The 20715-nt window shown below is 60.9% G+C and overlaps 3 protein-coding genes across 3 annotated transcripts; 2 read left to right on the top strand and 1 right to left on the bottom strand.

Annotated features, from left to right (window-relative positions):
- Positions 1-1454: 1454 nt before the first annotated feature.
- Positions 1455-10223, top strand: BESB_005740 (uncharacterized protein; the record flags this gene model as incomplete). The annotated part of the gene is made up of 6 exons (XM_029359329.1): positions 1455-4367; positions 4791-5342; positions 5605-5952; positions 6207-6401; positions 6774-7127; positions 7512-10223. 6 exons carry the CDS (start codon positions 1455-1457, stop codon positions 10221-10223), a joined length of 7074 nt encoding a protein of 2357 aa, XP_029222242.1.
- Positions 10224-12005: 1782 nt separating this feature from the next.
- Positions 12006-14171, bottom strand: BESB_005730 (proliferating cell nuclear antigen PCNA1; the record flags this gene model as incomplete). The annotated part of the gene is made up of 4 exons (XM_029359328.1): positions 12006-12359; positions 12662-12942; positions 13239-13443; positions 14058-14171. The coding sequence occupies 4 exons, from the start codon at positions 14169-14171 to the stop codon at positions 12006-12008; spliced, it is 954 nt and encodes a 317-aa protein (XP_029222241.1).
- Positions 14172-15874: 1703 nt separating this feature from the next.
- On the top strand, positions 15875-19263 carry BESB_005720 (putative nucleolar protein; the record flags this gene model as incomplete). Its single annotated transcript, XM_029359327.1, has 6 exons — positions 15875-16591; positions 17038-17175; positions 17543-17731; positions 18072-18187; positions 18567-18707; positions 18957-19263. 6 exons carry the CDS (start codon positions 15875-15877, stop codon positions 19261-19263), a joined length of 1608 nt encoding a protein of 535 aa, XP_029222240.1.
- Positions 19264-20715: the final 1452 nt, after the last annotated feature.

Genomic DNA, 20715 nt, shown 5'->3' with positions numbered 1-20715 from the left:
TTCAAGGCGTCACGCTGCGTCAACAGAGCTCCACGCTACTGCTCATGTGGTCTATAGTCTGTAGGACGCTCATCGCCTGTAAATCTCTCGCAGTTCGGAGAGCCAACCACGAAGGGTCTTTTCTTGTCCCGGTTAGTCTTTTGGAGTCTGCGTTCGTTTGGCGGGAGCGCATTCTGCATGAGCGATCCCAGTCGGCAATATCCTTTTTGTTCGTTTCCGAAGACTAGCCGTCGCGTCACCCTCCGCGCGAGAGGGTCGCGCCCGCTTTGCGATGGCGACAGGCCCTCCGCGTGCGGATTTCCTCGTGAAACAACGGCAGGGTGTACCCTGGGGTGGGGTGGAGCGGAGGGGGGGCGGCGAAGGAGGGAGAAGAGACGTCACATGCCTGGGCGCTCGCTGCTAAGGTTGAAACGCACTTTCCGTTGAGGAGAAAAGCTGCGGAAGACGAGCCTTGTGGGCTTTCCTCGGCCTTCACCGCCTGCACACGCGTGCACGTTTCGCATTGCTCGTGAGATAGAGACATCTGTTGGTAACAAAGGGCTGGTGGCGGATATTTCTGCCGCGTTAAACATGTTTTGCAAGAAGGTTCGCAAGGCGATGAAACCTGGGCACTACTACGCCTACTGGTTCCCTTCTGTGTAGACTGCTCTGCGTGCGCCAATTCCGGGCTGTCGCAAAAACTCGGTCGTCACGAGAAACCAACCAGCGACATTTCGCTCCTTTTTGGGCGCGGGGGTCCTTTTCCGTCTGATTTAATTGGATTTCTTTCCCTAATTTAGCGAGAGGCGACTCCGCTCTCCACATCTGGGACCGGGAATCTCGCTTTTGGGGGAGAAGAGGTGAGCCTTTTTACGACGTGCGTGGCCTCCCGTGGGTTACCAAGACTTTCTCACTCGTTTTCTTACTTACGACTGTTCAAGCACCAGCAACCCAAGGGGATTTCTTCCTCGATTTCCCCCGGAGAACAGAGTTTTCTGCTCTGCGGTTGTTCCGTTCCTGCTCATTGTTGTAACTGTGTCCTGATTTCTCCTCCTCTTTCGTCCGCAGACCTTCTGGGTTCACTCCCTGTTTTTTTTCATCACTTGCTCTGGTATTGCAGTCCGGCTTTCCTACCTCTCGGGGTTTTCTGTTTAGGCACGTTCTGTCTCTCACTCATGAACAGAGGTCACCACCTTTTTGCCAGTTCTTGACGGTTTTTTCGCACTTGCACAACTCGAGGCCTCTGTCCCGCGCCGCAGGGGGCACCGCCTTCCCATAGTCATATTTGGAGTCCTTCCCTGCCCCTGTGGGATCGAGGTCGCTGACTTCCCTCCTTCTGCCGGCCGAGGCCGCGTTCGCTTTTTCTCCCTCGTTTATCAGTTTTTCTTCGCCCAGGCCCGCCGGTGTCGCATCGCTCTGCGCGAGACAGCCAGTCTCCTCCTTCGCCAGTTGCGGTTTGACGCGCAGCGAGGACGATGGATGACTTCAGCCCGGGGCGCCGGAGCCCGTCCAGGGGCTCGCGGTCTCCGTTCTCCCGCGAGAGAGGAGTGGGGAAAGCCGGCGGCGGCGTGAGCCGCGCGTCTTGGCGCTCGCTGTCCTCGCCGCGTGGCCAGAGAGACGAGGCTGACCGAAGTTCACCCGAGCGCCCGAGCGTCTCGTCTGCCTCCGCCGGCGGCAAGGCGCAGAGAGTGAGTCCGTGTCCAGACTCTGGGCGACGGCCGCCGCGCGCCAACGGCTTCGGCGCGCGAGAGGGGGAGAGTGACGGAGAGGAAGGCAGCCAGACGCGGAGAAGGCCCGCCTTCGGCGCTGCGGCTCGAAGGGGCTACGAAGACGAAGACGAAGAGAGGGAACGGGGCCGAGCCGCGAGCCGGCGCGAGGAAAGTTCCGCACTCTCTCAGCCCCCCCGCGGTCCGCCACGGCGCTTCAGCCGCAGATCTGCGTCGCCGTCGAGAGACGGAGAACGAGAGGACTGCCCTCGACGCGAGCGTGGACTGTGCGGAGAGAGAGACGACGACGAGGGCCGTCGGGACGCGGCGTCTCACTTTGGCTACTGCGGGGAGGAGAGAGGAGACGAAGGGCGACGTCGCGAAGGCGGCGAGAGTGTCGAGAGGAAAGAAGCTGAGCGGAGACGGCGCGACAGCAGTGGAGAGGAGGGAGTGTGGCGCAGACGCGAAGGGCCGCTTTCGAGGGAGGCGAGGCGACGGGACGAGGAGGACGATTCCCCCTTCTTGCCGAAAAAATCTTCTTCTTTGCTTGATGAAGGAGTGGAGACCGAAAGAGCTCGAGAGCGGGGTGCCGAAGACAGGACGTTTTCTCAGGGGCGTGGGCAGCAGCAGCAGGGCAGGGACAGGAAAGATCTTTCGAGTGACAGTCCGAGTGATCGACGTCGCGCGTCGGCAGCGTCGAGCCGAGGCGGCCCCCAGGATAGCGACAGGAGGCGCCTCAACGCCTCTCCTGGCCGAGAGAGAGAAGACGACGGAGACCGGGTGCATCGCTTCGCTCTCGCGTACAGTGCACAGCCGAAGGGTGAAGAGAGAGGAAGAACGAGAGGCAAGAACGATCTCCCTCTCGACGAGCCAAGAGGGCGCGCTGGCAGTTTCGCAGACGCTGAGAAAGACGGAGAAAAGGCCCGTTACAGCGAGGCGAAGGGCGGCGACAGCGAGTCTCCGCGGGGTCCGGGGTTGCCCGGGGGGAGAGGGCGCGCGTCGAGCGATGACCGCTCCCAGCTCTCTCCGACCGCGAAGAGGAGTCGCAGCGCAGAAGCTCCCGCTGGGCGCAGCAGCCTCAGTCCGCCCGCCGAGCGGCGGAGAGGGAGGGAAAGGAGCGGCAGCGCCTTCGAGGAGGAGCCGAGAGACGGTCGGAAGAGCCCGTGCGCCGAACTCGCGAGGACCAAGGCGCCTCGGGGCTGCGCCGCCTCCCTCTCTCCGCGCAGCGAAGGCAGAAACTCGCCTCTGTCGTCGCCGCGCGAAGCTCTGCCGCGGAAGCAACCAGCGCGGCGCCTGCCGCTGCCGCCTCCTCCGCTGTCTCACAGAGAAGGACGGATTGACCGCGACAGGGATGCGGCCTGGGAGAGTGAGGGCCGGAGGCGCGACGAGCAGATGCGGCGAGCCAGCCGCGAGGACGATGACGATATGCAGGGAGGCGATGATGCATTGAGAGGTCACAGACGGGATGAAAAAAGCCGGGAACGGTCCCTGCCGCGGTCGCCGCTGCCTCCGCCGCGTGGCCGCCAGACCCCGTTTTTCCTCCGCATCGAAAATCTTCCCTCCTCGCCGTCGAGGTCCGAAATTGGCGACCTCGTGCGGGAGTTCTGCGGCGTCCGCGTCCCGCTGGATATGATAGACGTCCATCCGGCGGAAGCTCGCGCCTTGCTGTATCTGCAGTCACAGCAGCAAGCTGAGAGTGCGCAGTACAAACTACACCGTCGCTCGCTGAGAAACTGTCGTCTGGAGGTGTTTTTGGGGGACCCGAAAGGCGCGCAGGCAGCCCGAGGCGGCGAGCGCGAGGATGATTTGGCGCTGAGGAAGGAGACAGACCCCCAGGACTACCGCCGGCGCTCGATGTCGCGCGGCGCCGAGCCCGCAGGCCGAGAGAGAGCCCCCTCGCCCTCGTCCGCCTCGGGCTCGTCGTCCTTCCGGATTCTGCGACCGCGGTCGCCGCCGCGCGGCCGGGGGCGTCGGTCCCCGCCTCGCCCGTTGATTCTACGACCCGGAAGCAGCGGCTACGATGGAGGTTCCGCGGACGAGACTTCCGCCGACTGCGGGCGCGGCGGAGGAGACAGGCATGAGGACGAGATGGACGAAGACCGCCGCGAAAGAGGGCGGCTCTCCGATAAGCGCGGCGGGAGCCCTGGGCGGTCGTATTCGCCGGCGCTGCGGAGGCCTGGTGACGGATGCCGCCCCAGGGATACCAGCGGCTCGCGGTCTCCGAAGCGCCGCAGACGCGATGACGAGGAGGGCTGCAGGGACGGTCGGAGACCCTGCCGCTCGCTGTCGCGCTCGCCTGAAAAGGGAGACGAATCGCCGCGGAAAGCCAGCCCTAGGCGCCGTCGCTCGAGCCGGTCGGTCTTCGCAGACGGGCGACGGAGGTCGTCGCGCTCGGCTTCGCGACTCAGGGACGCGGAGAAGAAGGCGAAGAGAGACAGAGGGAGATCTAGGTCGCCTGAGCGGAGACCGAGAGCGGGCTCGATGGGCAGGCCGTACCCAGGACCCCAAGCCGGACTGGGCGCCGGGGCTCCGCGCCATCGGTCGCGCTCTCCGCCAGGTGGCGCGCGCCGGTACATGGGCGGCGGCCCTTCGCCGCCGCCAGGGGCGTCTATGCGGCTTGGCGGCCGCGGAGCCCCCCCGGGGGGGCGGGGGCGAGGACGCTCACCGTCTCCGAGATCCAAGGTAAGATTTGCCTCATGTTTTCTCGAGTCCGTTTACGAAGGACCGCAGTTTGTTTGCAGCGTTGCCCGAGAGGTTGCCTCGTTGTCCTCCGCTGGAAAGCCGTTCGCTGCAGCCCAGCCTGGTTCTTCGATCAGAGCGTGCACGGCGTGTACCCGTCGCTCGTCTTGGGCAGGCACGGAATGCCGACGCGGCGTGCCTCTTTCTTCTGTCTTTGTCAGCTGCCAGCGCCTTCGGTTAAGCGCGCGCGAGGCCTCAATGTGTTAGCTGCCCTGTGTGCCTGAGCTGCGTTGAATCTCTTGGTGCGTAAGTCTGCGTGTATTTTGGGTTGAGTGCGTGGCTGGAGACGAGAGGCTCAAGTCGATGGTTGCTGCGAGTTGAGGAGCTATCCAACTCTCGGTCCGTGCCGCGTGCGTGTTTGTTCAGGCCCCGCGAGGCGGGTCCCCGCCTCGCCGCGGCTGGCGACAGCCTGCGCCTCGTTTCGGCGGCTCGGTGAGTCGCTCGCGGTCGCGGGCGTCGTCTCATTCTCTGACGTCGTCGGAGAAAAGCGACGGGCGCGGCGACGACGAGGCCCGCCGGAGGGACGCTGGCCCTGGGCGAGGCGGGTTGCCGCGGCCTGGGGATCGCCGGCGGTCGCCGAGCCGGAGAGGCTCTCTGCCGCCGCGTGACGGCGCCTGGCGGGGCGACGACCGCCGAGGTCCCCACGACGAGAAGGGCGGCGACGGCCAGCCGCCCCCCCCGTACGGAGACAGGAGGCGCGACCGCGACCGCAGCATGGAGCGGAATGCGCCAGGTGATAGACGCGACCGGAGCGTCAAGCAGAATCTGCAGGAGAAGACGATGCTGCGTCTTCATGAGCGGGGGCGATGCACACCATGCAGGCAAATAATCAAGGGCCTGGAGTGCTTCCGCATCTCAACCTGCCCCTATTGTCACCACGCTGAACACGACCCCATGTACAACTGCCCCGGAACGGAAGTACGCGTTTTGGATGCGCATGCCCAGGATTGCCAGCAGTTTTCTCGCGATGCAGCCATGCCATTCCACAGAGCGCGCAGGTTTCCAGATGTTCCCTTCTGCACGGTGCGCCTGCGACGGGCTATGCGTACGTTCCCTCGCGTTTTTGACAGACTCCCCACCTTCCCCGTTTTCTGCAGCAAAGGCGCTCGGCGTCTGTGCGTTCCGCCGAGCGTGGACTTTGAGTTCTGTCTCTGTAACGTGCGCCTTTCCGTGGATGCAGGCCCCGGGTCTGGAGGCCGAATTGGGATTCGCGGCGTCGGCGCTGTCGACCTCCACCGGGCCGCAAGCCTCTCCGGAGGGCGAAGAGGGCCGCGCGCGCGGTCGGTCGTCGTCGTTGTCTCCTTCACGGGTGGCGGCGGACGCGCAGAAAAAGGACCCGAACGCCAACAACGCCTCGCTGTCGCCGGTTGTGCTCAAGCAGCATCTCGCCGGAACCTGCCTGCCTTGCTCCGAATATAAGCAGGGCCGCTGCCGCCGCGGAGACACCTGCCCCTTCTGTCACCACAGCGACCACCTGCCCGCAGGCGGCGAAGGCGCAGGCCCCAAGGGCGAAACGAAAAAGAAAGAAGTGAGACACAGGCGAGGCCGTGGTCTGCTTTGAGGCAAACAAAGGTGTTTTCAGTTAAGCGTTGTTTTTAGGCCTGCCGTCAGATAACGCGGAGTCGCCTCCCCGTGTCGAGACGTGGATGCGCGGAGGGACGCAGCATCCACGTCTCCTCATGGATGTTGCGCCCCTGCCGCCTCGCATGTCGCTCGTTGAGGGCATTGGCATCGTACCCGAAGAGATTTTTCGCCGTTTATTTTCGCTGGGTGTCTGCGCAGGCCAAGAAACTCGACTCGAAGGAACAGCAAGAAAAGTACGCTTTGGAGAGACACGAGAAAGGCTGGTGCCGTCCCTGCAAGAAATTCTTCGCCAAGAATGCGGAGTGTCCCGCCGTGAAGAAGAGTCAGGCGTGCCTATACTGCCACCATGAAGATCATAGAGGGGACATGCCCTCACGACTTCCTAGCCGACAGGTGAGCAAAGTGGATGAAGGCGGCCTCGGTCTTCTGCGTATCTGCTATGGCATGCACGCGTGCCGATGGGTTAGCCCGCCTCTGCCTCTTTTGTTCAATATATATATATATATATATATATATATATATATATATATATATATATATATATATATATATATATGTATATGTGAATGTATATGGCTGTAGTGCATATTCTGATATTCTTTATGGGCACCTATGTATGCCAGATGCCTGTCTGTGAAGGTAGTCGCGCTCCTCTTTTTTTGCGTAGTTTCTGTAGACTCTTGAGTGTGATTTCGCTTTCTTGTGGCTTCTTTGGTGATGACACGCACGCGCATGGTTGTGCTTGGTTTGTCTTCGCGTCCGCAGGCCTCGCCCGAGCGCGCGTCGCCGACCGCGGAGTCGGCGAAGGCGGAGGAGACCCCGCAGGACCCGAACGCGGCTAATGCGCCCCTTCTGGCGTCGCCGCCGCTGCCGGGCCTCCTTCAGTCTCCGACCGTGCAGGGCGTGGGCGACCAGGCGGCGGGCCCGACGATCTTGCGAGCGGGAGACGCGAACGCGGCGTCAGCGGAAAACTTTGTCTTCTCAGATCCTGCCCAGCAGAAGAAGCACGACAAGGGCGTCTGCGTGCCTTGCAAGTTCTACGTGTCGGGGCGACAATGCTTTAAAGTGGATCAGGGTTGCGTGTACTGTCACCATCCGTCGCATCTCTCCCTCGCTGTGGTAAGAAACCACGCCAGTCCTGGTAGAAAAAGAAGATGCTGTTTGCTCACGCCCGCCCTGCAGCGTCGTTCTCTGACCACGCGGAGACCCTAGATACATGTAGAGGAGGCGGCTTGCCGTAAGCTGCTCGGATCGTAGAAGAAGTTTCTGTGCGTTCTCTGCCGGCTGCGGTGAGGTGAGGTTGCCGCGTCTGCAGGTCAGTCGTTCGCACCGCTGCTTCGTTCGGTTCTTTGCGGCCTCACCACTAGAGAGTGGATTTACCGGGAGCCTCCTCAGTTTCCACTGCCTTGGTGCCTGTTCCCCCCCCCGCCACCCCCCCCCCCCTCGTTCCTTTGCGGTCCCCGTTATCCGCGCGTGTCGCGTTTTCGCGGGTGTGCGTTGCAGCAAGCGCTGAGTCAACACGGCGACAAGTCGGGGGCAATGGCCTGCCCTCAGAAGGTTCGCGAGCAGCATGAACAAGGCGTGTGCCGACCTTGCGTCCATCACTTCGTTCCGGGGTTGACCTGTGCGTGGGGGGCACAGTGTCTGCTCTGTCACCACCCGCAGCACGCCGACCGCTCCAGTCCGGACTTCTACCTCAAATGGGAACACGACCGCAACGTGTGCTTGCCCTGCGCGAAAGCCCACGTCGCCGGCAGCGGCTGCCCCGAGGGCGACAACTGTGGGTACTGCCACGATGCGGCCCACAGCGACCCCACCAGCGAACTGCACTTTGCGCGAGTGCTCCACGCGCGCGGCGTCTGCCGCCCCTGTCAGCAGTTCTTGCAGGGAACGTGCAACCTCGAACAGGTCTCCTGTCTTTTCTGCCACAATCCGCAGCATCTCTCAGGTAGTGGCGGCGAGGACGCCGCCGAGAAGGCGGCGCAACCCGGCGCCATGCCCGTCGTCGTCCCCGCACCCCAGATGGGCCGGCCCGGAGCCTCGGCGGGGCCCCCCGGCGGCCCGCCCCTGTTCCTGCGCCCCCCCGGCGCAGCCGGCTCTCCACGTGGCGATGGGCCCGCTGGCAGCCCCCTGCTGTACTCGCCGCAACAGCCAGGCGGTGCGGTACCCCTGACGCCCCACGGGCCGATGATGGGTCACCCCGCCGGCTTGCCCGGCATGGGCCCGCCCCCTCCGGCGGGCGTCGGCGGCGCCGGAATGTTCCCCCCCAGTTCTCATCCTCAGCACCCTGGCGGCATCGCCCCGCCCCTCGCGTACCCCGGCGCCTTTCCGCCGGGCTCGAACCCGCCTGCTTCTTTCGGCGGGCAGCCGCAGAGCGGGGGGTCCGCGCCCGCTAGCCCGGCGGGTGCGAACAAGCAGGAAGGCGAAGGCGCCGCAGAGCCAGGCGCCGGAGGCGAGGCGGCCGGTCAGGACGCACCTGCGCAGCCCGGCGTGATCTCGGCGCCGCCCCAGCTGAGCAGCTCAGCGACAAAGGGTAGCGAACACGGGGGAGGCGCGGCCAAGAAGGAGGACGAAGAACTGGATCCCGTCGCAGCCGCGGCCGCAGCGTACGCGAAGGAGCAAGAAGCTCGCCAAATGCTTCTTCAGCAGCAGAATCAGAGTATGCTTCAGGCTCAACAGGGCTTCGGTGGCCCCCCTCCCCATCCGGGCGGCTGGCACGGCTCTCCGTTCCCTCATCACCAGCCTCCGCCCCCGGGTGCGGGCCACTGGGGCCCGCCGGGGGTCCCTCACCCCCCCGGAGGTGGTCCTCAGGGGCCCCACCCGATGGGCGTCGGCGGACCGCCGCCCCCACCGCACCTTTCCCCGCCGCCGCCCGGAGCCCCACCGCCTCAGATGGGCCCGCCCCACGCCATGGGAGGCGATATGGGCATGCCCGGGATGGGGCGCCCGCCCGCGCCACCGCCCATGTATGGCATGGCCCCTGGCATGGGCAGACCTCCTGTCCCCGGTCAGGGCCCGGGCGGGTTCTGCGGCCCGATGGGAGCCCCTGGAGTTGCGCCGCCTCCTGGACAGGGGTCGCCGCCGGGTATGTTCCCCGACAACGCTTTCGGCATGCCGCCGCACCACCTTGCTGCTGGGCAGCGACCTCCGCCGCCGCATCCTCATGGTCCTGCCATGGGCATGCCGGGGGCTGGAGGCGTGCCGGGGCCCTTCGCGTCTCCGGGCCTGGGAAGGCCCGCGCCGCCGCCCATGATGGGCTGGGGTGCGCAGCAGCACGTCAGCGGGCAGCCTCTGCCCCCTGGCGGGTCTCCGGCGCCACTGCAGGGCGAGACGGGGCAGGCCCTGGGGGGCCCGGCTGGCCCTCTGCCGCCGGGCATGCCGCCTGCGGGCATGGGTGCAGGCTCCCCACCTCCTCCTCCTCCGCCACCTCCAAGCGGGGCCCCGAGCTCGGACTCTTCGACTCAGGGCGCCGCATCGGCTGCCTTACCGTCTTCCTCTCTCGCCGCCAAGAACCCAGCGGCGGCTGCGATGCTGGAGGCCGCTCAGCAAGCGGCCGCGGAAGCGGCCTCGAAGCTCGGCTCCTCCTCTTCGTCTTCCTCGTCGCCTCCGCCCCCGCCGGCAGCCAGTTCGTCGTTCCTCACACAGAGCAGCCGCGTCCCCGGCATGTCGCCGGCCGCCGCAGCTGCGGCGGCGGCCGCGGCGGCGCTGGCGGCTGCGGCGATGGCGGCGAAGAAGAAGGGCGAGGAGGCGCAGAAGGCGCGGGACATGGAGCTGCAGGCCCAGGGCGAACCGAAGGGTATCCGCCCGGTGGGTGGCGTCGGCGTCACGCCAGTGGTGGGGCCCCACGCGGGCGCACCCGGCTTCGGCGGCGGCACGCCTCTGCCTTCGCCGCTGCAGGCATGCGGGGCAAATCGCTTCGGGCTCGCTGGAGCCCCGGTGGCGGGCCTTGGCGCCTCGCCCTTCTCCATGGGACTGGGCGGCGCCCCGCGCAGCGGCGGGCTAGCCTCAGTTGTCGAGGCGGCGAAGGCGGCCGTCGCGCAGAAGGCCCTCCTCGCTGCGAAGGAAGCTCAACAGGAGGCGGCGCGCGTCGAGGCCGCCAACGCCGAGGGCCAGCAGAGTCTCCCCGCCGGCGTGTTGGCCGCCGCAGAGGCTGCGAAGGCTGCGGCGGCGGCGATCAGCGCGTCGCTCGTGGCTAGCAGTGGATTCACGGGGTAGGCAGACGGCGAAGACGAGGCCGCAGCTGAGCAGGAGTGACCGAGGCGCTGCCTCTCGCTTGAGACAGGCGAAGGAGTAAGGTGGCGAAGCAGCCTGCGTGGAGGAGAGTAGAAATAAACGCATGGGAGACGCGGTCGGCATGCCTCCTCCTGTCTATATAGTTCGCGCGACGCCAGCGCGTGGACAGGCGACATGCCAGTGACAGGAGTGACCTGAGAGGAACCGAAAGGGGTGAGAAGCGAGCCCCTTGGAGAAGGGCGCTTGTGTATGGCACGCCGAGGAGGGCGATCCCTTTGTCTCGTCTGCGACGGTCCGAAAAATTTCATCTTGCGTCTGTGGCAGGAGTTTCTTCCCTCCGGTCTGCGGCTAATGTTTCCTTTTCTGTGTGGGGTATCCTGTCTCCGTCGTGTTGTGTGCGATAAGGACTGATAAGATAATGAACTGATAAGATAGTCGTTTGCGCAATTCCTTGGTAGTCGTGGCGCTGATTTCGTGTGGAACCGGCACCGTGGGCCTGTCAGCGAGCGGAGGTCGCAAGAGAGAGGATGTGCGATATTCATGCGAATGGAGTTTGTCCGCGAGGGGGGTTGGGGGGGGGAGCGAAATGCCTCGAGGCGGCGCCTGGCGCTCAGCATGTCACTGGTCGGGCGCATCGCCTTTCATATCGGCAGCAAGCGACCTGCAGGCGTCCATTAGACGTGAGTAGAGAGCCTGTTTCCGCCTCGTATCCGTAGAAACAGCTGCGCTGTAGGCTCCTTAACTGTGGAGCCCTTTTCATCGCTGTCCGTACAAAACGCGTCTCTCCCGCGGGGCGACGCCCCTCCAACGCAGACCTCTGCCGCACGCCGGAGTCGTCCTTCGGTTTCGTCCTGACGCGAATACGAGACACGGCTCCGGGGCTCCCTTGCCCACGCATCGAGATTCATTAAGCACTTGCATGCATACTCGCAGGTGTATATTTACGTACATATATATATATATATATATATATATATATATATATATAATATATATATGGCGTGCCGAGGCACTGAGCGTTGGCACATTTCGCAGGATAGGATGTGCGTGCATAGTAGGCACGCAGCCGCCTCCTCCGCGATTAGCGGCTACACTCGCTCGAGTTTTCCTTACGCGTGAGCCGTCATGCCATGCCCACGGGGCTGGGAAGGGCGCGGGAGAGTTGTGTGTAAAGCTGGGAATTGCGGCAGAGTTGAATGGAGCGATGGGGGCCTGCGCCTGAGTGCAGAGGCGGAGTGTGAGGAGGTTGCATGCGCGCTCTGCTGTTCCCACTGGTAAATGTTTTGACCGTTGGTAGTCTGCATTTTCCGAGGTAACATGGTTTTTACAAGCCCACAGAAAAAAGCGAAATAAGCATGGCATACACGACTTCGGCAGTGACACACCCCACCACAAACAGGTCCCCGGTTCGCGGGAGTGTACACGAGCTCTCGCTTCTACCAATTTACACAATCCGAATGCCCTCATTCGGAGACCGCGCCCTCTCATACCCCTTTGCCAACGAAACGCCGCCCCAGAGAGCGAAATGAGTGAACTCACACTTCCGCCGCCCCTCTGAGAGCCGTCCAGCGCGCCTCCCGGCCCCCCCCCCCTACCCCCCCTTGCCCCCTCTCTCCTCACGACAGAATCTCCCTCTTTCGCCACGCATATGGCCGCACCGACAACACACATGTATGCACGCATAGACATACAAAGTAGATACAAGTAGATGCTAGGATATATTAGCAAATTAGCTCAGACACGCCAGCCGCCCGGTCTTCGCACTTAGTCGTCCATCGCGGACTCCTCCATGCCGCCTGCATTTCCCTCTTCACCACCGAGCGCGTCATCGTCCATCTTGGGCGCCAGGAAGAACTTCACGTGCCCGATGCGCGACCGCAGCTGCTGGGGCTGCCGGCGGCCCTCGCGCGCGCGACCCTCGCCGTCGCCCTGGGACTCCTCGCCCCCGCGGTCGCCAACGGCGCCGACCGCACCCGCGGCGGGCTCCAAGATGTCAAAGCGGACTTCAATCGGGTTCTGGTCTGTCAGCGAGAGCGTCACGGAGCTGCTCAGCGACGCCGCCTTCGCAAAGTAGTTCAAATACTTCACCGCGTACGTCTGGCACACCGGCGAGTTCACCTGGGAAAAAAAAGGCATGCGTGAGTTCTCGATTTCAAGGCTGGAGAAGACCGCGCATCGATAGCAAACAAAGGAAGCTCTCGGACAGCCAAACCCAGGACGGCTGAGCAGACACGCAGCGTGGGGACTAGGGGACCGCAGGCCACACGACGTTCGGTGCTTATGCCCTGCCCACCCCCTGCCCCTCTCCCCCCCCCCCCTCTCCTCGTCCCACTGAGACCTGCGGTGCTCTGAAGAGAGAAGACAGCCCGAGACAGAGACGGCGGCGCAGACAATCTCCTATCTGCGGCTCGTTATCTCACTTGGATTTCGACGCCGTTGTCGTCTCCGCTGGAGAAGGGCTTAGGCTTGAGGAGGACTTCGCCAACGCCGAGGTCGCCCTGCGTGACGAACTTGACTCCGAGTTTGTCAACCTCCACGCGCACGCTGTCCGAGAACTCGCCCATGATGCGCACCACGTTCGCGAACTCGCGCGCAGACATCTTCACGGTCACGTCGTGGCTCGTTTCGTCCTCAGGGACGCGCAGGGCGTCCTGGTCAATCGCCATGAGGCGCAGACTGAAGCTCGACAGCCTCTCGTCCGCTGAAAAAGCAGCCACACAAGCGGGGCAGCGAAAACATGAGCCCTTCGGCACTAGAGTGCAGATCTGTGGAGTTGGAGGCACAGCAAAGAAAATCCGTCTCCCTGCACGAGATCGTTCCAATGCATGCAGGGCGTGTCCTCACCAAAGTCCCTCGCGTCCAGCAAATCTCGCTGCCTCTCCAGCAGAGGGGCCTCCTTCCGCCCTCCCCTCGGCCGAGCTCGCGAGGGCTCTGTGAACTGGCGTATCCGCGTCCGCACGCTTGTGCCGCCACTGGACTACAGCCTCGACTGCCTACCTTCGTTTTCGAAGACGAACGTCACGGTGTCGGAGTCTTCCTCGTTCTGAATGCTGCATGAGTCCGCGTTGCTGCAGAGCTTGAAGACTTTGCAGACGCTCGCCAAGTTCAGCCCCAAGGACCGCTCGCGGTCGCAGCGGAAGTGAACGAAGCCGACGTCATCGAGCTTGAGCGCGACAAGCGCAACGTGGGAGGAGTCCATGGCCTGTCCGAGAGACCGAAATGGGCACTACACGACTGCATTCAGAGGAAAATCAAAGGGCGCTACCTTCTCTACAGATACGCCGTCGGCGCAGATGAAGACAGGAGGACACGCACACAAACGCCAGCTGCGCCTGGCAGTATGACGAGAAGGTCCTCCAGGAGCGAGAACCGGGGCAAGCGCACACAGATGATGCACTTCAGGGTGAAACGTATTGAAGCGCTCTGCACACTCTTGCCTTGATTTGAGTACTGCCAACACGAAGTGCTCTTGATCCGGGGAGCCAACAGTCAGACTATTGGGAGCGGCACCCACCACACTCGCGAGCGGAGAGGCCTAGGAGTGAGGCGTCGTCACCTGACATCTCTGTGTCGGTCGCGGCGCCTTTCCAGTTTCGCCACGATTTGCACAAGCAGTATATCTACGTCAGTAGTCGGTTCTGAAAAGTTGATGAGGTCTAAACGGCAAAGAATGCCCCTATGGCCAACGCGGCGGAGCTGCACCCTCTCTGCTGGGTTGATCTAGACTGGTTGTCTTCTCGGGTGTTTGGGAAGCCCGCTTGTGCACGCGCGAATGCGTTGCTCTTCCTGTCTCGCGGTTGCAGAAATGGTTCGTACCTGAAGGCGGAGACCCGAATCATCGCAGTCCAGGTTGACATCGCTAACCATGTCCTTAATAGACTCGAAGAGCCGGCGGAGAACGCTGGCGTGCTGCAGCTTCGCTTCCAACATTTTGGCGGCAGAGGCGGAAAAAAGGAGTTACACGTAATGCACACGAAGCGGAACGGTCGCGAAGAAATCGTGGAAAACGATGAGGCGGGAAACGCTAAGACACGAAGTCACAAATCAGACAGGGGGAGAACTAGAGACAGCAGAGCAGCGGACGGGGAAACAACCGGGGGGTGTACACCGATCACAGCAGGCGCGAGAGAGGGCGGGATCTTAAGGCAAAAGGGGACGAGGACAGCAGGACCAACAAGGGGAGTTTTCGGCACTCGATAACGAGTGCTGACAAAAAGAAAAATCGATTGGCAATCAAGAAGTGAAACGCTTCGTCTGTTCTGCCGAGACAGGGCAGGGGCGCAACAGAGCGGGACCGTTGAAGCAAGACAAGAGAACTCCGCACACGGCGATGCAGAACAGTGAAAGTGACAAGAGGGTGGACGGGAGGTGTGCGCCTTCCCCCTTATTTCCGGTGCACATACACTCCGGCTCTACGCGCGCTGATTGAGTTCGGGAGTTGCGAAAGCATCGATCGCGGAGAGTCAATCAGTGTCTCTTGAGGGACTGACACGCGACAGACAGGTATTTCTGAGTGCCTACGCCGCCAAACGAGGCATGATATCATGACGTGGCGCCTCCAGTGTGCATTTGTAAAACCCAGGTACACCCCAAAACTGGAAACATGAGTATGCCCCCGCGCGACGCGCGACCCACCCCGGTAGGCTTCGCGCGCGTAACCCCCATCGGGACTACTTTGCCCGTCCGCCCAAATGCCAGGCGACAACTCGAGAACTCTACTTTCCCGTCGGGCCTCGGGTCCTCCAGCTGTGAGCACCATGGTAACTCCCTTTAGTTTCCACTCGATGCTACACTCAGTTCGAGCCTTAACTGACCCAGGAAGGTGTCGGCACCAGAGCTGTAATGCCACAGTTACCGTTTGATAGGCTTGCCACGAGAGCGGCCGCCTAGCTTCGAAACTCGCAGGCGAACCCACGCGCGCCTTACAACCGGCAGCGCGCTGCAGGACCGAAAAATATTGCATGCGGCTTAGAGAAAAAAAGGAAGAAAGCGGCTCGCATGATCGTCGCGGTCTCGCGAGAAGCTGAGCTCCAGACCGCATTCACACCCGCTTTCCGTCTCTATGATTTCCTGATCTCGGTCTCTAGCGTTTCTTCATGGGAGAAGAAGAAGCTGCATTCTGTTTCCGAGTACTCGCGACGGTAGCCCAGAGGCTACACTCGCCCCACACAAAAGCGCCTTCTCGTGATTGTTTCGTCTAAGTTTCCTCCGGTTTGTTCCAACGGCATTAGAGTTTTTTCCGTTGATTCTCTGCACTCCGTCGTTTCTGCGTTTCATAGTTGTCTCGCCATCTCTCCTCGACCTCGTAGTTTCGCGGCGGGCTCTCGTCGATCTCCTTGCGTAAATTTGGGGGCAAGCAATCGACCACTCCGACTCTACGGTTGCAGCTGGGGATCCTTTCTCTTTTTCCGGCCCTTTCGGGGTTTTTTCGAGTCTGAATCGGTTGTCCGCCTCATTCCTGGCCTTTTCTCCCCTCGATTCTTCCCGGCGCCCCTAGCGAAGAGACGGCTGGGCGGCGCGCAGCACTGCAGCGTTTTCAGTGTGGCGCTGACTCGCATTTGCGCGTTTCTTCGCCTGTGTCCTGGGTTCTGCTGATCATGTCTAGTCCGTTTTCCAGGGTGTGAGCATTCAAGATGGCAGCAAACGACATCTTCCTTCTCTTTGAGTCCGCGCCAGGGCTCCTCCTCGCCCGCGTCAAGGGCTGGGACCAGATAGCGCAACACGCGGACGCCGTCCAGGAGGCTTGCCTCGACTTTGCGCGCTTTAAGCAAGTCGTGGAAGTTGTCGCGTTCCACCCTTTTTCAGATGCCGAGGAGGCGATGGAAGTGCAGCTCGCCATCACCGGCGGCACCAGCTGCCCAACTCTGGTGAACTTTCTCAACTTCAACTTGCCCTCTTCGCTCAAGAAGAAGAAGAGCGACGAGGCCGCGGAGGGCGCCTCGAAGAGCGCTGTCGGCGTCTGCGACCCTGCACTGGGCAAGAGTCTGGCGGACGCGGGCTTCCAGATCGTCTTCAACTCCAACATTCAGGAGTTGCACCGCGGCTGCCGTCAGCACATGAAGAAGCTCGCGAAGCAGCTCGGAGAGCTGCCGATCGAGAAGTTCCAGGTCGGTCTAGGCCACAGTTACAGCCGCTCTAAGATGCAGGAGGACCCGCGCAAGCAGGACAAACCCATCATGCAGTCCATCGCCCTCCTCGACAGCCTCGACAAAAACATCAACGCCTTCGCCATGAAACTCAAGGAATGGTATGGATGGCACTTCCCCGAACTTGTGAAAATCGTCGGAGACACCGAGGTCTACTGCCGCGTCCTCAAAGTCGTCCAAGTGAAGGAAAAATTCGACCCCGAGGTAGGACCTGCGACACATACGCAGACACCCAGCTCCCCCACATCGGCTGCGCATATATATATATATATATATATATATATATATATATATATATATATGTTCACCTACATACATGCATATATATACGTATATATATGCCTGTATATCTATATGTATATGTGCATATATATGCGTATATATATGTGCATTATCCGAGGCGGCTTCGTGGGGTGGCCTTGGCTTCGGGAGTGCATTCGTTTCTCTCAGCGTGTTTTAGATTTACTGTCTCTTTTGCAAGTTTTCCGCCACGCCTCTGTCGCTACAGGGACACGGGCCGTCCCAGCCGAATATACGCACACCCACAGACGAGCCTAAACAGCTCCTCAGATGCGGCTGCAAATGTCTCGCGAGGGCGTGGGACCTGATATGCCATTTTATCGCACGTGTGTACCTGTTTTTAAACGCAGGCTCAGGCGGACGAGCTCTTGGAGGCGTGCGGCGGCAGCGAAGAGATCCGCGACGAAGTTGTTGCGGCAACCAAGCACTCAATGGGTCAGGAAGTCGGCGAGTCGGACTTTGTTAACATCGTCCGCTTTGCGGACCAGGTAAGGCTCCTCTCAAGATTCCTCGTTCGTCCGGCGCGCTAGTTCTTGTGCGCCTCGCTTCGTCTAGGTGTCCCTCGTGTTTATTTCGGCCTGAGTAGCTGCGGACTTCTGGCCTCTGTTGCTTCCATTTTTCTCCGCTTTCTACGCCTCCCTCGCTGGCGCCACCGCTGGGCATGCGCGCGGCCGGCGCCGCATGCTCAACGGTCTCTTTCTCTCGCGGTCTGCCTTCGAATGAGCGGCGCCTACGTCGGTTCGACGTATCTCTCCGTCGTCCCCTTCTTTTCTTTTTTTTTGAGTTTCCTTCCTCGGACTCGCAGCGAGTGTCTGCGGCTTCACATTGTGTGGTTTGCTTTCTGTTTTTCTCCAGGTGCTGCGTCTCTGCGAACAGCGCAAGAGTCTGCAGGACTACCTCGCGACTAAGATGGACTTTGTCTCTCCGAACTTGAAAGCAGTCGTCGGCGAAGTGCTGGCGGCCCGTCTCATCTCCCACGCCGGCGCGCTGGTCAACCTCGCCAAGTACCCCGCCTCCACGATCCAAATTCTTGGCGCCGAAAAGGTAGAGCGTGTTTATACGAATGTATATGCAAGTGATGTTGTCTGTATTCGTAGGCGCATCTCTCTTGGCATTAATACATATATATATATATATATATATATATATATATATATATATATACGTATGTATCTGCATGTATAGACAGTATGCCAGACGTGTTGAGCCGCGATTCGGGAACCGTGCTCACGGCATGTTTGCTTTCTTCGCCTGCGTGTGGGGATGCTGTGGCGGTGCGTTTCGAGTTCGAGGCGACTTCGTCCCCTGCTGCCCTTCTTTGAAGCGGTTTTTCCTTTTCTGTCTTCTTATCTGCGCCTGCGTGTGTGGGGTCTCGTGGCCTCAGGCTCTGTTTCGCGCGCTCAAGTCGAAGAACGGCCGCACGCCCAAGTACGGGCTGCTGTTCCACTCCTCCTTCATCGGGCGCGTTCAGAAGCAGCAGCACCGTGGCCGCATGAGCAGGTAGGATATTCTTCTCGACGTGAAGGCAGAGAGGGCTGCGCATGCAGATGGGCTCTCCTCTAGGCATCTGCTCAAGGCGCCGAGTCTCGAGTGTCAGACTCGTCTCTTTAGCTAGACGTGAGCGCTGATACCCAATGACGCCCAGCAGCTGGCAGTTGCGCGGTCGCGAGGGAGGGTGGCTGGGGGGTTCGCTTGTGTAGCCGTTTCGCGTCTTTCACGTGCGCGCAGCGTCGTCTCTGTAGGAATTTCATGACATTCACGTTGACCGTCGCTTGCTTATGTTAGTCTGCGAGGAATCCACGGGTCGGACTCTTATGGGCTGTATGCGGTCTGTGCGTTCGCCACGGGGTGCGTCTGCTCGGTCTGCGCTGCGGCTCAGATACCTCGCCTCGAAGTGCGCCTTGGCGGCTCGTATCGATGCGTTCGGGGATGACGCGGACGAGAAGGGCGTCGGCGCGGACGGCGTGCGCTCCAACATCTACGGTTTGAAGCTGCGCGAGCAGCTCGAGGAGAGACTGAAGTACGCCGCAGTAGATCACAACCGAAGCAAAAAGCGCGATTTGCGCAGGCTGTGATAGAACTATAGTGTCGTTGATTCGATTCGGAGGGTGCATGCGCAGGGCTATAGGGACTAGCGGCGGTCGCCGGAATCAGGGGAAAAAGAACTGCGACAGCGAAGGCAGAAAAAGAGGAGATTAGACCGCAATGGATTGAACTGCGAGGCTTGGCATGCATTTCCGTGGGCTCTTTTTGGCTTTTTGCGTCGCAGGTATCTCGCCGACGGCATCGTTCCGCGTAAGAACTTGGATGTCATGCGCGAGGCCGCCTCGGAGTTGCAGAGTCAGGCGACCGCGGCCGCATCCGAGAAGAAGAAAAAGAAGAAGAGAAAGCACGAGGACGCCGAGGAGGCGGAGGAGGAGGCGAACCCGCTGATGGACGCCGAGGGCGAGAAGAAGAAGAAGAAAAAGAAGAAGCACGCGCAGGCGGAGGATGCGGAGAATGAGTTCGATGAAGACCTCGCGATAGAGAAGAAGAAGAAAAAGAAGAAGAAGGACAAGTCACACAATGACTTGTAAAGCTGCAGCGACGTCCGCTGTGAAGGCCGAAGATGAACCTCCGCTCACGAAGGCGTTTTGTTTCAGCTTTGTCGTATTGGGCGCTGTGTGTCTGACGCCCCTGAGGACGTCGTCGAGCACATAGAATGGACAGTTTCCTCTTCCGGAAGGGCAGCCTCGGCTCGTTTTCTCTTTGGGTTCGTGCGCCTGTCCTAGGGCGCGTGTGTGCTGCAGAGAAATGGTACATTCGTCGCTTCAAATCCGAAATTTGTGCGTGTGACCGAGCGTCTACACGCACATCCAGCTCTCGCGCGCGGAGACGGCCCAGGTCTCGTCTCCCCGCTCGCGCTCTCGTGTTCCAGGCCGCCCGAGGCCTGGACCTGCAAACGCATTTCTTCGTCTTGTGCATGCGCATGCAGTTCTTTCGTGTTGTTATTGCCGTGTTTGCTGCGCGTAAGGTCGTGGAAGCAGGCGTGTCTGGCGTCCATCTCCACCGAAGGATCAGACATTTTTTCTATTTTTCTTGTTTTTTCTTGGCGCTCGCCTGATCCTCCTCCCTGCATTTGCTTTCTCGATCTAGCTCCAATCCCAGTCAGCTTCAATTCCTTTTTTGCCGCAGCCACGCGCCGCGTCTGAGCCCAGGCTCTGCGGACGGCAGGTCACCTCCTGGGCATAGGCGAAGCGCTCAAGAAGAGCCGTGCGCGGAAAAGGGCGAATAGCTTTGCTCCGATGACTCCACAGGCGCGCTGTACACGGCAGAAAGGGAGAGGGTATTGCTGTTGCACTCGCCGTAACAAATGCGCAGCGAAGCACACTTACACTCTATCCCAGCGAACGGTAACTGAAGAGAAGTGCGATGTGCAAGCTCTGACTGCCCGCGATCGCTTCAGTGCGTACCCTCTCTTATGACGTAGGGGCGCGGGGCAGCCTGGAAAGTGACTGACACACAAGCGGGAGGTCGATGCAAGGCGAGCCCAGAACCACGTTGAGAGAGGAAGAGAGAGAACGAGTCTAGGGTTTAGGGCGAGACTTAAGAGCTCTGCATTCATGTCCATGCGGCTTCCTCACACGCGTGCGTAAGATTTGGTTCAGGTGTTACTTGTAATCCTGCTCATCATACAAACTAGCTAGGGCGATATACTAATTTACACGTAAAATCGAGGTCGTTAGTTATGCAGCCGCGCTGGCAGTTCGCAGGTGAAATGCAGCTTCTGGCCGTACGATCCTCTTTTTTATAGAAAAAGTGTAGTAGAGTGCAAGAAAGGACCAAGAGCCGGGATGCATCTTCCTTCGTAGCCGTTCCCTGAAATTACGGATTTCATCACGTTGGCACTGGAGGCGCGACATTTCGCGGTTTCAAGCGTAAAGATGGTTTGCGGCCACAGCAGCGGCTCTTCGACGTCCCTGTACAGAAATACGAAGCGTCAAGTCAAATACATGCTAGGGCATCCTTGGGTGGACATAGATTCTCAA

The sequence above is a fragment of the Besnoitia besnoiti genome, chromosome I (assembly GCF_002563875.1).
Source record: "Besnoitia besnoiti strain Bb-Ger1 chromosome I, whole genome shotgun sequence".
Classification (NCBI taxonomy): Eukaryota; Apicomplexa; class Conoidasida; order Eucoccidiorida; family Sarcocystidae; genus Besnoitia; species Besnoitia besnoiti.
The sequence above is the reverse complement of the archived record's forward strand: the minus strand, read 5'-3'. Positions and strand labels throughout refer to the sequence as shown.